The 16,649-nt window shown below is 40.5% G+C and overlaps 1 protein-coding gene across 8 annotated transcripts in view; it reads left to right on the forward strand.

Annotated features, from left to right (window-relative positions):
* The window catches only part of SPATA13 (spermatogenesis associated 13), a 116,442-nt gene that overhangs the window by 77,404 nt on the left and 22,389 nt on the right, over window positions 1-16,649 (forward strand). For 6 of the 8 annotated variants that reach the window (XM_030476858.1, XM_030476864.1, XM_030476861.1 and 3 more), the window contains exons 3-4: window positions 8,636-8,998; window positions 10,723-10,867. In XM_030476858.1, coding sequence (XP_030332718.1) covers window positions 8,636-8,998; window positions 10,723-10,867 — 508 coding nt within the window. Of the gene's footprint in view, window positions 1-5,937; window positions 6,386-8,635; window positions 8,999-10,722; window positions 10,868-16,649 lie in introns of those variants that run through there. The other 2 variants (XM_030476865.1, XM_030476863.1) reach the window with 2 other exon arrangements.

Genomic DNA, 16,649 nt, shown 5'->3' on the forward strand with positions numbered 1-16,649 from the left:
CAGCTCACTGCAGCAGATGCTGTTCAGTACATCCTGTAAGCATTTGTTGCTGTATCCTCTATTAGGAAGAAGAAAAACAAGGCGGCACTGACACTAATCTGAATTCTGCATCAGGTTAAGTAGTAGACCAAGTAACTCTTCAGTGCTGAATAAAATTGGCCATTCCTGAAAACCATAGAGTAATAGAGGAGTTACTGTCGTCCATACAAAAGGGTCTGTGGATACTGGAAGGGGGAGCTCAGATGGACTCCCACTGCAGTTAGCCTGGGGCACTCTGCTCCCTTTCCTTACTGCATTTTTGCTCCTCTGCCTTTCCAGAGTAACTAATACTTGACACTGCTGTAGCTCTCCTTTGACACCTCAGTAATACCCAGGTGCTGTTTACCCTGGGATCAGGATAATAGTACCCGAGAAAGTGGAACGGCACTTCTGGCCATGTAATTTGGTTTTTACATTGAGCAGAGTGTTGAGTTGTCAGCACTGAAAATTCATCTCAATGCTAGGAGGTTGTGATGTCCAAATTGAGCAGAGGCAGCTGCAGTTTCCTCTGAGCCGCCTGTGTTTCCCCTTTTTGGCATCCGGAGGCAGCTGTGTTGCTTGTGGTACTGGGATGCTGAGCGGGATGCTATGGCAGGCTGGGAGACCAGCTGGGTGCTGGAGGAGACCAAGCGCAGCAGTCTTGACTCTTTCTGCTCCAATCTCAACCACAGCAGCCCCGCCCTTACTCTGTGTTCTAGGAAGTAATAGTTTGCAGAAGTAGAGCTGCCTGAGGCAGTTCCACCCCATGCAAGCTGGAGTTTGTAACTGCTGCTGGGTCCTGCTGCTGAATGGGCTTGGGCAGGGACAATGAGGTTCTCTCTGGAAGGGTGGGGAGAGAGGGGAACCAGAGGACCTCTGCCTGGAGAGACATAGAAGAGATGCAAAGGCCTATGGCTTTTTATGTTTTGCTTTGCTAGCATAAAGTTGCACTTTCAACCTGTGGTTATCATCTGGCTTTTGAGGTTCGCCAGCGGATATTACAAACATAGCCTGGAAAAAGTTGCTTGTTTTGCCAAATAAAAGGAAACTGGTTTTTTTTAAGACCTGTTACTTGATCTGGTGTTCTGAGTCGATTTAGAAATTACTTAGGGATTTATTTAGGGATTATTAATGCTTACACATTTTCTAAAAAGAGGTGAGGGTATGAGTACTCCTTTACTATACACTACATGCTTGCTGTTCCAGTTCAGATACTGAAGTAAACAGGGGACAGCGCTAGAGCATCACCCGGCCATCCCCAAGTATCAGTCACTGGAAGACTAGTGGAAATAGTTTCCTGGTTTTAGCAGGCTTGCATTTTTATATGACTGATGAGATTATTTCTGCAAAGCAAATACATTTCCCTGCAAACTCCCATATGTCAGTCGGAAATATGTTAACTGATTTGGTTTTGGAAATGAGTTAGAGGAGAGGATGAAGGAAATCCTTGAGGCTGAAGAACGGATTTGATAGTCATGAGATCCGCTTGTCATTTCCAGTTCAGCTCTGTGCTTCCTCTGTGACTTAACATGACTTAACTGCTTTGTGTCTGCTCCTTATCTGTGTACTGTGGATATTATGAAGGTGAACTGGCTAATCATGGTAAAAAGCATTATGTTTGTTGATTATGCTGATTATGATAAGCGGGCTTTCAAGGATCAGGTTAAATGAAGCATACCTGCATTAAAAATGCTGTGGAAAAGTATGGTTAAATTTTGTTTAGGTTTGTTATCTGTGCTTTAAAGTGGTTTTATAGGTGTGATCTGTTAGAACACCACAATTGCTTTGGTATCAACAAATCCCAAGAGTAGAATTACATACATTTTCTTCCAATTTCTAAAACTTCAAAATGAGTGTGTGTTACCACAGTAGTTTGTGTTGTTACTAGGGATTGATTTTACCCTATTACAAGGCACAGTAATGTAATTTTACTTTATTACAATGTGTAGTATTTCCCGCATCATTTCTAGGAACTTGTACTAGTACAGTGCAGTGATATCCCTTTGGGAGTCCCTCTTTGAAGCAGTGCTCTGCAAATGTTTAAACTGTAGATCCACCCAATTTTGGGTGAGGGGAAGAAAAGGGAGATCATCTTGCTATAATGTTTATAACTTCCAAGCAGCTAAAACTTATATTGAATTCTGAATGTGGTTGTATTACTTTGATTTCTTCTGATTTGCTTGTTTATCTAGGTATAAGTGTATATGTTCCTTACCAGGTTTTTTTTGCAGTTGTTTCACAGATCATATTCTGTCTTGCAGACCACTGCTCAAATAGCACTGTGTATTCTAGAGATAGATAGATAATCAATGCATTTATTTCGGGTCTTCTCAAAGGCTAATTAAAAAAGAAAAGATGCTAGTGGCAGATGGGGCAGAGGGATGTAAAAAAAGAAATAATTTAGTGCAATCTGCATTTAATTAAAAAGGAATAGGTAAGTGAATTGGACTGCTTTAATAATTCTGATTAGTTTGTAACAGAAGCTGCAAACACTGACTAGATAAATGCTTTCTTCTACAGTAAAAGCAATCACTTCCAGGGTAGCTATTGCTGTGATGTTATCATTGTTGATAATTGTCAGCCTGTTGGATCAACAGGAAATCAGCAGGCTCTCATAACACTTTAGGACCTTTTTATAAAATCCAGAAAGAAAGCAATAAATGTATTTATTTTCTCTGGGAGGCTGTATTGTCTTTGGAGTCCCATAATCTGTGTCTGTCATAACGATTTGCAAATAAAAATATTGATCATGTCCATGAAACATAAACCAAGCTTTTGACCTCAGTTAGTAGTGATGATAAATGAACTTCAACTATTGCTCCCCCACGGCTATTTAGCAACAAGAAAAAGTGCAAAGTTTGCCTTTTATCATGTACCTGGGTGGAGACATGTTGTCTGGACTTTGTTAAGTGAAGGTGATAAAATAATTTATAGCCACTAGGTCATGATCACTGGGTCCTTTATATTTTTGGTTGCTTATATGAACTGAGAAGTCAATCTTAATATTACTTACTGAGTTCCTAGCATTTGGCAGTTACTGTGTCCTACAGAAATATCAGCTATTTAGTAGTCACCAATTATAACATTGGCATATAGCTGTCATTGCTAGCATAAGAAGTTTGTACATTTTCATATAGACCCTCAAATGTACACATATATCTGTACTCGTGATCAAAATACAGAGATACCTATATGACATAGCACAAATGTAGCCTTTAAGCCTTGTCGTTTACAAAAGAACATGACTGATTATCCATCACATCTTTTTACTGAGAATATGTAGTAATTGTGTTCTGAAACTTCTCAGCCTACGCGGGTTTTCCTTGTAATTTATTCTCAGCCAGAATTAACATCTGTTTCGTTTCTCACACCTTTTTATAAATTGCATCTGGAAATTAATATGCATCTCCTGTAAAGACATTGTTAGATTTTTATTATCGCCTTTCTCTGGATTAAAGAAAGGCAGCTATAGTTAACAAGGCAGAATTTCAGCCAGGCAGCTCAAAAATACAGAGGTACCAAACAAGAAGCATTGCAGCTTACTGTGGAGCTGATGGGGGGGGGCAGGAAATAAAAAAGGCAGAAGGGACTGGGATGCCCTTTCCCCACGAGACCAGCAAGGCTCGGGGCACCTGCCTGTGACTTCCCAGCAGCTTGCCAGGTAGGGAAAAAACTTGCATGAGATTTAAGCATCCCCTTATACTGCCATGCTTGTCTATATGTGTGTATTATGAAACGTTAATTGTCTCAATACATTTAGAACACAAAAATAAAATAAAAAAAATCCAAATAGGTAATGGTAGGGGTCAAAATGCAGATTAGTGGGCAGGGAGCCTCAGCAACGTACACAGGCATCAACCCGTTTATGGAGTGTTGATTTCATTTTCATTAGGACATTCATTGGCATAAACACATTAAAAAATCACCCAGGGGTTGTTTTTCTTTTGCTGTTGTGGTGGCAGCAGTATGTCAGTCCTCACAAGCACGACAACAGCAGCAACTTGATAACCAAAAGGCTGTGCTGGTTCATACTTATAGTTTGGGTATTTTTGCTGCAGTGAAGAGTGAGGTCAGGTATATGGCAAAGTGTTATTCATGTTGGTGTAACTAACTGTGCCAGCAAAAGTCCTGCCATGCAGTTTCAGGTACTGGCAATTTTTTGTCATTTCACTAGTAGAAGTTGCATCCATATAAGCAAGACTTTATGAGCACTGTACAGGTCAGATCTCATGCTCTTTGGAAAGCACTCCCTCTGAAGACAATTTTGGGTGCTGAATTTATTAAATATACACTGTAGTCTGAGTAATAGTTGCAGAACCTGGCTCTCATCTGTCACCAAAGGCTAAGCTAAGATTTCAGTGGTTAAATACCTGATGTTGATGTTGCTTATTACCTTTGTAATAAGTAACAGGGAATGCCAGTAGCAGTCATGTGCCATTAGATACAACAGGGTTGTACCAGTGCCAGGTCTAGCTGAGTGAGGTCATGATCAAGTCCTTGAAGCTGCTGTGCCTGGGTTGGGAAATCAGCCTGTGCCTGGGCAAAGAAGGGATTTGGTCTGGCTGGACTCAGACTCCATGGCGTAGTTGTCTACCTGGGAGCAGCCTTGGAAAGCTCCTGCCATAGCCTGGCTGGTGCGGTCAGGGGGCCCTGGGGAGCACACCCTAAACAACACACCTGAAAGTGGCACCTAGAGCTGAGCCACATTACCTAAAAATAGTGATCAGGTGCAATGAGGAGCAGGTATCCAAGACAGCTGCGCACAGCTGGAAAGCACCTTGTGGGGAAGCTGCACGTTGCTGGAGCAGAAGGGGACCAAGCAGGGCTCCCCACAGTGTTGGGGAATATGGTTGTAGTGACATCTACATCAGACTGTAAATATCTGGGGCTCAGCTCAGTTAACTGAACTTGAGTACCCCGCACTGCTGGAGGTGCCCTTGCTGATTCCCTCTTGTCTCTAGGGGCTGCTTCTGGATGGCACTGGCCTCTGTAGGTCCTGTGTCATACTTGCATGATGGAGATATTTTAAATCCCTAAGTACATTTGAAATGATCCTGAGTGCCTATGTTCTGGCAACAAAATTTCATCAGATTTTTGCAGGCAACAATGGCAGCTTTAATGTCTAGCTAGCATACGGACACCTCCATTGCAGACATCAAAATTTAAATGTGGGAATCTGGACCTGAATCCTACCCTAAGTGTGACATATTACATGGGAACAATAGCAAATAAAAATGTAGCCTATATTGAAATAAATGTTTATTTTAAATGGCTGGATTTGTAAAATGTACAGCTGTTGGGGGAAAAGGAAAACAATCGAAATACAGCATTTTAATTAATCATCTGTTGTAGGAATTTAGCTGTCTAGATAAAACTGATTCATTTGCATAAGTATAAGTAAGTATAGCTGTTTGTGCTTGTAGTCTCAGAAGAAACCTAACTGAGGATGCAGCCTAAAAGACATGATGAATAATCTTGATTGCTAGCGTTGGTAGTCCTGTGTGTGAATTTCAGAAAATCCAATGTGGATTCAGCTTAGACCTTCTCAGAAATCTTTAAATTCCTTGAAATTTTTGGCCAACACTTTCAATGCATGAGTCAGTGCATGACATTTTTAGTTTTACCCTATATGAAGCGCCATGTATATCTCTACTCTTATCTATAGGTGTTACCAATAATAAACCCGATTTCACTTATAAAGGATTCGATCAAGAGAAGGTCGTTTGAGGTCAGTGGTGCTGCACCAGTATAGAGCCAGTGAGGGGTGGTACAAAATCGTTTCCTCAGAATTTTTTCATTGATGTCAAGAATCACACTTATGCTTAAGTGACTGCTATACTGGAGCCTGTGAGTTGTGTGCTGGTAAGAAGTCACTTGATCAGGTCCTGCTTGAGTAGGTCACTTAGTGGAATGTGAGGTTATCAACCTGGTTTCCTCTGATTTTTGGTAAGAGAGGATTACATTTTCTATTTTATTAATATTCTTCAATGCAGTTTGTAGATCTAAGCCTAAAAGTACACATCCTTCAGCATTGTTTGTTGCACAGCAGAGATTAATCCAGCTGTCGTTTAGATCACTACTGTAGGTGGAGTGCTGCAGGGGGAGAGCAGTCCTCTCTGTAAATGTTATTGCTCAAGATAAGGGTGTAAAAAGCACATTAGGAGATGACATGTGACGTGTCCTTTCCTCAGTCTAAAAGTACAAGATCATGAGATGAACTTTGCCTGACTGGTTATACAGAGAGTGTGCTCACATTTGTAGCTCTTATGGACAAGACTTTGCAAAACAAAAACATAAAATGACTCTCGTGAGCTCCTTTCTCAGTCACTGCATATGTGGAGACCCTTTACCTGTGTCCGATTCTGAGGTAAGGACCTTATTTAACCTGTGATTTTGCTGCTCTGACCTCAGGGCGTTTAAGGGACAGCTTTGCTGAGGCTGCATCGGTGCACCAGCCAGGCAGTCTCTTTCTCTACTGAATTGCTTATACTATTAACTGATCCTGAGCTAAGATCTTCAGACAAGCTGAAGCATGCGTGAGTGACAGGTGTGACACCATAGAAATTGCAATTTATGCAAGTGCTCTATTTAGAACAGATTTCATGCTGTAAGTGAAATAATTGAATGTAGAGCTATGTATGACATTGATCATTTTTCAAACCTTAATTGCAGTAATCATGTTAAAATGCCGACTGTTTAATAACTGCCTACTAGCTAAAGTGCTTTCAGACAGTGAAATTTATCTTAAGCTGTCTTTCAAACAAAAAGTGAAATCTGCCCACTGTATCAGGTGACCTTCTAAAAAAGGGTCATCAGAGTTGTACTGGCCTGGTTGAGAATGGTAGGTGGAGAAGAAGGTGACAGAACTTAAGTCCTGTTTCACAGGCGGCATTGTAAAAGGCAGATTCTGGGATGCATGTTTGCTTTGAACATGAAATAGCTGAAATGCCTTCATCTGGTCTGAAACAGATGAACAATATATAGCTGGAAACAGGCAAAATGATGCCCCTCTTGTTTGGAATACTTATTAGCTTTGAACGTCTTTGAACATTTAAAATGCACTTGGTTAGTCTAAAGATATCCTAATAAAGAAGTAGGCTGGCTTTTTTTTTAACCAACCAACCGAACAAAACCCCAACAGAAAACCAAGCTCAGATTTAGTTCGTAATTTGTATGGGAACTTGGGGCAGGGTTCACTTGCTCAGCAATGCTTTGGAGTTTGTCATTCATTCCATCAGGCATTCATGCAAGCTGACACCCAGCCCAGAAACACCCATCTTCCTTTCTCCATTTCTTTTCTGTTCTTTATAGAGGAGCCAGGAAAAGCCAAGGAGACACTGAGGATTTGGAAATTTAGGGAAAATATATATAAAAATTTTTATATGCAGTATGTTTTTCTCAAAAGCTGCAGAGGTTTTGCTAGAAAGGTTTCCAGCAGTATTACTCCAAATGCAATGAAAACCTTAAAAATGTTCCCTGTAACAAGTATTTTAGTTGAGGTTATTTTATTTCCAAACCTGTTGTACCAGTGCAATTATGACACCCATGGGCACTAACCTGTGTGAGCCAGATGTGCTGTTAAATAGGAACAACATGCTCATTTTCCAGGCTTCCTCTTTAAAAACATTGTTTTTTCCTGTATTTGTGTTAATGTATCTCTGGTCCCAGTCCATATAAGTGTAACCTGCCACAGCATACAGAAAACAAGCTGTCCCTTCCCAAGTGGATGAGCTCAGTTGCCCAATTGGCAGATGGCTGCTCAATCTCTACATCTGACCCAAGTGAGTGTGGGAGTGTGTGGTAGGAGGGAGCGTGACTGCCCATTTGGTATCGGCTTACAGCTACGTGGGATCAGCAAGCAGTCACACTGCAGCCGTGCTGTTTGTTTTCACCACTGAGTAGAGGTAGAGCAGAATATCACAGAATCACCCAGTGGTTTGGGTTGGAAGGGACCTTAAAGCTCATCCAGTTCCAACCCCCTGCCATGGGCAGGGACACCTTCCACTAGAATAGGTTGCTCAAAGCCCCATCCAGCCTGGCCTTGAACACTGCCAGGGATGGGGCAGCCACAGCTTCTCTGGGAAAGTCTGGTGCCTCACCACCTTCATAGTGAGGAATTTCTTCTAATATCTAACGTAAATCCACCCTTTTTTGGTTTAAAATTGTTGCCCCATGTCCTGTCACTATAGGACCTGGTAAAAAGTTCAGAAACACAGTGTGCTGGATTGAATTATTTTTACTCGTGTTACACGTAACATCCTAGTTGTGCACAGGAACAAGTCCTGTGAACACCAGAGCTGTCTTTCCAAGACATCATTTGTGAATTCAGTGTTTATGTTAGGGCATGGATGTACTGCTGAGGTAATAAGTGAGTTTCTAGTGCTAGTAGTCATGTTTGCCTAAGAGGTGCTGCTGGTTAGGTGTTAACCTTACTCAGCACAAGCATCACGATGTCTTCCCTTTGCAGAGTTACCCTGTTCCTGAATTGTCAGTTGCATTTGTTTTATTCATGGTAGCTGTTTCTTTTTAGCAATATTAAGTTGATCTGCCATGTGAAAAACTCACAAATGATTAACTGTCAATGATTAGCTTATTTGACTTGTTCACGTTTAAAAAGGTTGTTTCTGATGACCACTGGAAGAGGTCCCCATCCCAGGATGAAGAAAAGGCAGACACACAAAAGGTCACACCCAGGAGATGGGGCTCTGGAAAAAGATCTCGGCCCAGGCCTCTCTCAGACTATGGCCAGATGTCGATCAGAAGTTTCTCTATACCAGAAGATGCAGTTGTGGTGGAGTCTCAGAAGACAGACTGCATGGATGGAGAAAATCAGCCAGGACTGGCTCCCGTCGGGTCTGCGATCCAAAGCAATACAGTAGGCTACCACAGAGGGAGAAAAAGAAGACCCATCTCTGTAATAGGTGGGGTCAATTTCTATGGAAGCGGTCCAGCAGAAGAGATAGAAGGTCTGCTGACACAAGTAAGATAAGAGATGTGCTCTCTGCAAACTGCAGAAGACCCTTTCACTTCCTTGTCTCTATCTTCAGCCTAGAAAATAGAACAGATGCTTCCTTCTCTTCCTTCCCTTTTGTCAAGCTGACATCATCTATTTACTGCTTTCCTGGTCACTAATTACTTTGTCTTGTTGTTAAAAAACAAACCAGCATGGAATAAAACTGTTACTGACTTTGGGATAATCTTTTCTGTTATGTAAATTAACCTTATTTCTTTCTTGGAATGGTCATTCTGTCTCATAGTGGTATATAAGAGTTCATTTATATATAATACAGCTGTGTATTTAGTCTCCTTACAGGGTGTAGGGCCTGAGGAATGGAGGAGTATAAACTGATAATAACACATTGTTTATTGATCATTTCAGATTCTCCAAAATAAGGCCTGTTCAAAACCTGTGGCCTTAGCTGTTGTGTTCAAAATCTTAGTAGTGGCATAGCAAGGATACTTAAGCTAATAAGGACATTGCTTAAGAAAATTGGTGATAAATGAGAAATTAATGAAATAAAGACTCTTAAGGAAACTGGCAATATGAATAAAATATCTGTTTATGTACTACTAAATTGACCTGGTGGAACGAATGGAAGCCTGTAAGAAAATAGCATGTGGTTGAGTTAGCACTTGAGTAGTTCCTATATACTAACCTGCCATCTCTGTTGGCTTAGGAGAGAGAGTGATTTTTTTTCCCCCAAATCTTTGAAAACGCATGGGAGTATTTCAAAAGTGTAATGCTCATTCCTTCTTTGTTGTGTTTTCTTTTGGTCTGACAGCTTAGGTGTGAGAAAAACGTTTTCAAACAATCTGAAATTACTGTGTTTATAACATAGTGTCAAGAGATAGTTCATTAAAGAACCATCCCTGATGTTTCTGATTACTTAATAGAAGGCCTATGAACAGGAACAACTGAAAAATAAGACCTAAAGACAAGGTTCTCTTCCGTTCACGTGCTGAGGTCTGGCTGTTTAGTGTTGAATGTTTATGTGAGATCATTCAGCCTAGCTAATGTGGGATGTTCAGGGATGACATAAAATTAGACTCAATTTGCAAATAAAGCAGGGGTAATTTCTCTGATCATAATTAAGCAAATGAATCATTTAACTAAAGAAAATGGGTTCTAGATAAAGTTAGAAGTAAACTTAATATTACCTCTTTTTAATGAGACTCCTGAGAACTTCAGAGCAGAGGATCATTTCAACAATTATTTTTGTCTTGTAAAATATGTTTATTTTACTTAAAAGCAGTACATTTTTTTGAAGTCAGCAAGTGTCCCAGGAAATGAACACAACTTCCAGCCATAGCATTTCTGGTCGTTCTTTCGCCTTGCGTTTCCCTTGAGATGTGTGTTTACAATGCCAGCCAGCATTGCACAGCCTGTTTTCAAAGCAGTTAGATACCAGAGCATTTGGTCACAGAGTATTTTCATCTTGTGATAAAAATTATAGAGCATGTCTGATCATTACAGAAGCCTAAGGAGTTTTAATACAACAGAGACCTGTAACGTAATAAAGTATTTTCTGTGATGCTGGTAGATATGGTGTGCAGTGTTTAAGCAATATCACTTCAAAGTAGGGGACTTGACTGCCCTTGTAATTAGCTGGACTATCTGAAGAAACCTTACTTCATACCTGAGTTTTGCTCAGTTGAAGTTCCTGGTAGCTTTACTAATATTGGCTTTCCCTGTGTTCTCTGTAGCCTGTAACACGGCCACCCGTTCCAGCACACCAAGTACCCCCTTACAAAGCTGTTTCAGCCAGGTTCCGGCCACTCACCTTTTCACAAAGTACCCCCATCGGCCTGGACCGGGTTGGACGGAGGCGGCAGATGAGAACATCTAATGGTAAGATGGGCAAGTCTTTTTAACTTTATGGATGTCAACTTCATTCTCCAGCTTGGTCAGGAAGTGCATTACAGTGTGGAACACAAAAGGGTGCAAATCAAATCGGTGACAAAGTAGGACCCAGCTAAGTTTTGTGAGTTTCTCATTAGTAGGTGCTGTGTTCATGTAAAACTTGTTTTTCACATCTACTGTTTGACATTGTTATGGTTTATTCTTCTGTACCACTTATGCTCTCATATTTTCCACTCTCTATTCACATACTTGCCTGAACATAATGGAATATGAAGGAAGGAAAGTCTAATATGCTTGAGTTCATAGCCATACCACGCATGTATTTCTAATTTTATGTTTGCCACGCATTCAGCTTAGCTACCTTGATAGTCAAGCCTTCAGTAATTAAGCACCTTGTTTCAGAGAACTCTATGCAGGGAGACCAGACAGGATTCTCGTACATGACAGACAGGTTCTTGGAAAAGATTGCTTTTTTTTGGAAAAGATTGCCCTTTATCAGACTCTCTGATGTGCACTGTGTATTTTTGCTGTAATTGTTTACTATTAGAGTGCAAGGCTATCTTCAGTTAATAGAAAGTGTTATGTAGTATTAGTGGAATGTTTCTTGGAAGGTGGGACCAGAATAACCTGGGCTAATACCATTTGTGTTTTTTCACACTGCTGTTAACATAATCTGAACAGTTACTCATGTTTCACTGGCAAGGGTTGGAAATAAAAGCAAATTTTTCACATTATATCCTTCACTGTTAATCGTGAACTGGGAACTACTGGGAACCTTCACTCTGCCTCTCTGTGGAAAGAATAAGTAAAGGTGTCTGGATTGGGGTTTGCCATGACTGAAGTAGGAAACAACAAATAGCATTTAAAATGTTTTGTTATTAAAACTATACTTATGTTTGCACATATACATGTGCCAATATGCATACAAGTCAGTATTGGCTTTTATAGTTCTAAGCTAAGTTTTAGCTGCAATGATGTCCAAATTCTGCTCCAAAAAATCCCTCAACTACAAATTACTTTATGTAAGAACATGTTCAAACTGCGTTTTCCAATCTTCAGTAGAGCATGACAGTTTTCTTCAGAAGATGCTCTGCAAGGAACAGACTTGAGAACTTCGAGCTCTAGCAATGAGATACATTATATATACTATATTAGTATTTTCCTTTAATTTATATTGTAGTAAAATATTGGGAACTACTTTAAAACCCATGGCTAGAGTGTGTCCTGGCTGTATGTATCTCAGTATACTTAATGATCCAGACTAGACATCAAGGTATATTAGGCATCTAATGCTGCAACCCTTGCTGAGATTACATACTATCTCAAGTCCCTGATTCCAGAAGGGAGTAACACTCACAGAATAACAGGTTTGCCATGAGCTAGTTTTGGAAAAAAGAGACTCTTTAAGTATCACAGAAAATGAAGTATTTTTCTGTATTTAGTTCTCCTTTCCATTTCATGTTTGGAAACCACAGGAAGTAATATTAGTTACCTAGACAACTGCCTGAGAGTAGTATCTTTCCAGGTATTTAGCTTTTGAATAACTGGCCTCGTAAACATAAGCATCAGAATGACAAATACAAAAAGAAAGATTTCTGCCACTTTTTAAGACAATGAAGCCAAAGCAATATTGGTTATTCTAGATGTCACTTTTATGACTCATTGCAATAAATATAGAAGTTGAGCAGGAAAAGCTTCTGATATCAAAGCCATGAAGACAAGTGGGGAATATAATTGACTTTGCAGTTTGAAAGCAGTTGCAAAGATCTGTTAAGTAGCTCCAGCAGAAAATAATGACGTGACTACTGTCACACATTCTGATTGCTTTCCTTTTTCTCTTAAATTCACAAGGCGTTTCCTTGTCTTTGAACATGTGAGAGTTTTTTGTTTGCTCATGTACAGTGAAATTTGATAGCACAAAAGCCCTTTATTGTAGAAAGAAATTCTAAACGCAAGCACTGCAATCCAGTGATGTCTTTTTTTAGTTACTTGCTAAAGCCTAATATGTTGCATGTCTACTTTTATAACAATGTGAGATAGAATTGGAGATATACATTTTTAGAAAAACAACAGTTACAGGACAGTAAGTCATCATGCTGTAGGAGACAGTGTAACAACCAGCCCAGATGTAAGGGAAACTTCCCTTGAGACTTAGATTGCAACTCATGTACTTAAAGAGTTACAAGTTTTAAATTGTATTAAAGAAATTACCTATTCTTTAGTAGAACAATTTTTATAAGTATCTTAAAAACAAACCCATTGAATTTGGCTAATTTAATTGGTGGACTCCTTTAGATGGGCTCAGGTCTGAGTAGGTGGGGTGGGATTCAGCTCAAGTTTAAGTCACCTAAATTTAGTCTAAATGTAGGTACCTACATGAGAGTTAAGCATTAGAACACCCATTACAGGCAGTGGAGGACTAGGGCTTGATTCAGTTACCCACCCCAGGGTCCAGTGCTGTATGGGGTACCTGAGCATCTGCCTGCAGCTGGCAGAAATGGTAGAGGACCTATGGGAGACCTATTCCTTTCTTCAGTGGCAGCTGGAGGCCAGCAGGATGTCCAAAATACTTTAAATGGCACTAAGTTTGTACATTTAAACAACTGATCTGAGGCCCTAGCCATTGCAGTCAATGAAAGACTAGGAACTGCCTTTGAATGCAGTGTATTGCTCTCGAAGCTGGAGTTTAACCGGTATATTACCATTGTACGAGCTGTATAGAAATAAGAGAAAATATTGTACCGTAAAAGAGGGTCTCTAATATATTAAGAAAACCAACAACTAAGAACCACATCAGATAAACAAATTGACTGTATCATCAAGTGTCACAGGATCCATGAACTGGAATGCCATGCCTAAACGAGAAACAATATAGTGACAGAATTAAATTATGAGCCACCTGAGATCACCAGGACAGTGACAGTAAATGTGACAAACCAAGGAACCAGAGAAGTTTCAAAGGCAGCAATCGCAGTCATAAAAGGAGACTTAAATTGCTGTCGTGTGGGTTAAGCATTGTTTTTGAACCATTCCTGAGCTGTGTGCAGGATCACACAGAAGAGCTACTTCGTAAGGGTGGGATGTGTCTCTCTGGATTTCTCAGCTGAGCTATGTGACCTTGGCTGGAAGAAACAGGTAATTTAGGGTGCTGTTCATTGGCCAAATACAGACAGATAATGAATCGTGCCTGCTGTGTCCATAATGCACTCTGAGCAAATATCCTTGCTGGAGTGAGAAGAGTGAAAAAAAAAATCCAATATGGTATGTATTTTAATTTAAAAAAGGCAAAGTAAATAAAAGTGAGAAGTCATTTATGTAACAAAGGAGTTTAAAGGAGCAGGAAAAGGTGTTGAATGCTTGCAGGCAGCATGGAGATTATTCGAGGACAGCACAGGAGATGCTTAGAACTAATTCATGTCACCTGTCAAAACAGAATTTGGAAACACCAGAAAAGGGTTCTGTCATTAAACACAGGGAAAAAGAATCTATCAGAAGAAAAAATAGCATCCTTCAGATTGTTGAATTCATCCAAATAGAAAAAAAAAAACACAAAACCTGTAGCAATTTTGATGTAAAGCTACAGGAATGTAGAAACAGTTTGTTAAAGATATGAGGAAGATCCTCCCATGCTTTAACGAGTAAGTACTAAGTAACAGAGAGCAGGAAAGTGGTTGGTTTTCTTAAGAGAGCTTATGAGTGGAGTCAGATGTTCAGTGTCTTCACAAATAATGTGGGAAGGGAGGTATAGAATGAAATTATAATTCTTGCTTGTGTGTAAATTATTTATGGTAGTAGAAGCACAAGCTGCTTGAACAGAGTTGCAGGAGGATTTCACAATACTGAGGCACAATGCACTGCATTGGCAGCAGGTGAATTCAGTGTTGGTAAAGGCAAGGTAGTGCACATGGAGGAACATCAGCCTGGTATGCATGCAGAAGAGTGGACTTAGAGCTGGAATTGTCATTCACAAAGAGATCCTGCAATCCTAACAGATAATTAAAGTATCAGCTCAGTGCATAGTAACAGTCAAAACAGTAAATAAAAGGGCAAGAATTTGTAGGAAGGGAATAGAGAACAAAACAGAAAGCCCAATTGTGCCACTGGTGTGGCATGTGGGGGCCATCTCCCTGTTGTTCCTTTCCACCTCAAAAGGCATTTTTTTTACAAGGGATGATATATAGAAAGGCAAAAGGACAAGAAAATCTACTCAGTGCTTCTGTGTGAGGAATGATTAATGCAGCTAGGGCTCTGCAACTTGGAAAAAAGGGCAGTAGGGGAATAAAAGTCTGATTGTATTGGAAAAATGAACAGATAATAGTTATTGTTTCCAATAATGTAATAACCGAAGGGCACCAAATGAAATAACGAGATAGCAAGTTCAAAATAAAAGACAGTTTTCACACTGTAAAATTAAACAATGAAAGTAACTGCTACACATAATATTTCACATCCCAGAAGTTTAGAGAAATTCCAAAAGGGGTTTGAAAAATTTGGTTCATTAAACACAAAGATATCACTTCTGCCCCAGGAGGGATCTGACTGATCTGCAGATAGCTGAAACTTAGGGAAGTACATCAGAAAAAGGCCATTACATGCCTCATCTATTTTTATGTTCTTTTCCCTGGACATCTGCTACAGGCTGCTGTCAGAGCAGTGGGTGGGGGGACCTTTGTTCTGCCCCAGGGTGGAGGGTCCTGTGGTGCCAAAGAGGTATCTAGACCTGGATGTTCTTGAGGTGGGTAAACTAGCTGTTAGTTGTAGTATTTTAGTATGTGCTACCCACAGCCTTTTCAGAGTGCCCTGGGCAGTGAGTAAGCGAGTTCAGCATGCACTTGGACAGGGTCACTGTGGGCTGCCACTACAAAGGACAGCCTGCGCCGCCTCCTGTCCCTGGCTGATCCCGTGAGGAAACTAAGCTGCCACCAGCTCAGCCCAAATGAGTACTTTTGTGGTGCTTCAGTTTGTGGCTGCACAGTTGCTGGATGAACAGATATACCCTCCCTGGCAACAGCCCATGGTGGCACTGGGTTAGTCATAAGGCAAAAGCACACAGTCTGTTCTGTTCTGCAGTATTCAAGCTGAACGACTGTTCTTCAAAGATCATTTTTAATGCATCTTCAAGAAGAGCTGTGTGGGGTTTGAGCTCATTTTCCTTTGGCAGTTCAGCTGGTTTTCCCCTGTGGGTAGGGGTTTGACATGGCTTGTGCTCTGGCTCATGGAAAGTGTGAAGCCTTCACTTACAGGCCCATGATCATAGAATCATAGTGGTTTGAGTTGGAAGGGACCTTAAAGATCATCAGCACTTCAGTGTCACTTCTGTTTGCTGGGTTGTTTTTTTTTTTTTTTAACTGATTTGTGCTCAGAAAAATGTGTGGGGCTGTGTATAAACATATTATAATATGTAGTAGCTTGTTTTTACACTGCTATCCAGCAAGTGTCATAGAATCATAGAATCATAGAATCGTAAGGGTTGGAAAGGACCTTAAGATCATCTAGTTCCAACCCCCCTGCCATGGGCAGGGACACCTTGCCCTAAACCATGTGGCTCAAGGCTCTGTCCAACCTGGCCTTGAACACCGCCAGGGATGGAGCATCCACAACCTCCCTGGGCAACCCATTCCAGTGCTTCACCACCCTCACTGTAAAGAACTTCTTCCTTATATCTAATCTAAACTTCCTCTGTTTAAGTTTGAACCCATTACCCCTTGTCCTACCACTACAGTCCCTAAGGAAGAGTCCCTCCCCAGCATCCTTGTAGACCCCCTTCAGA

Source organism: Strigops habroptila, chromosome 2 (genome assembly GCF_004027225.2).
Source record: "Strigops habroptila isolate Jane chromosome 2, bStrHab1.2.pri, whole genome shotgun sequence".
Taxonomy (NCBI): Eukaryota; Metazoa; Chordata; class Aves; order Psittaciformes; family Psittacidae; genus Strigops; species Strigops habroptila.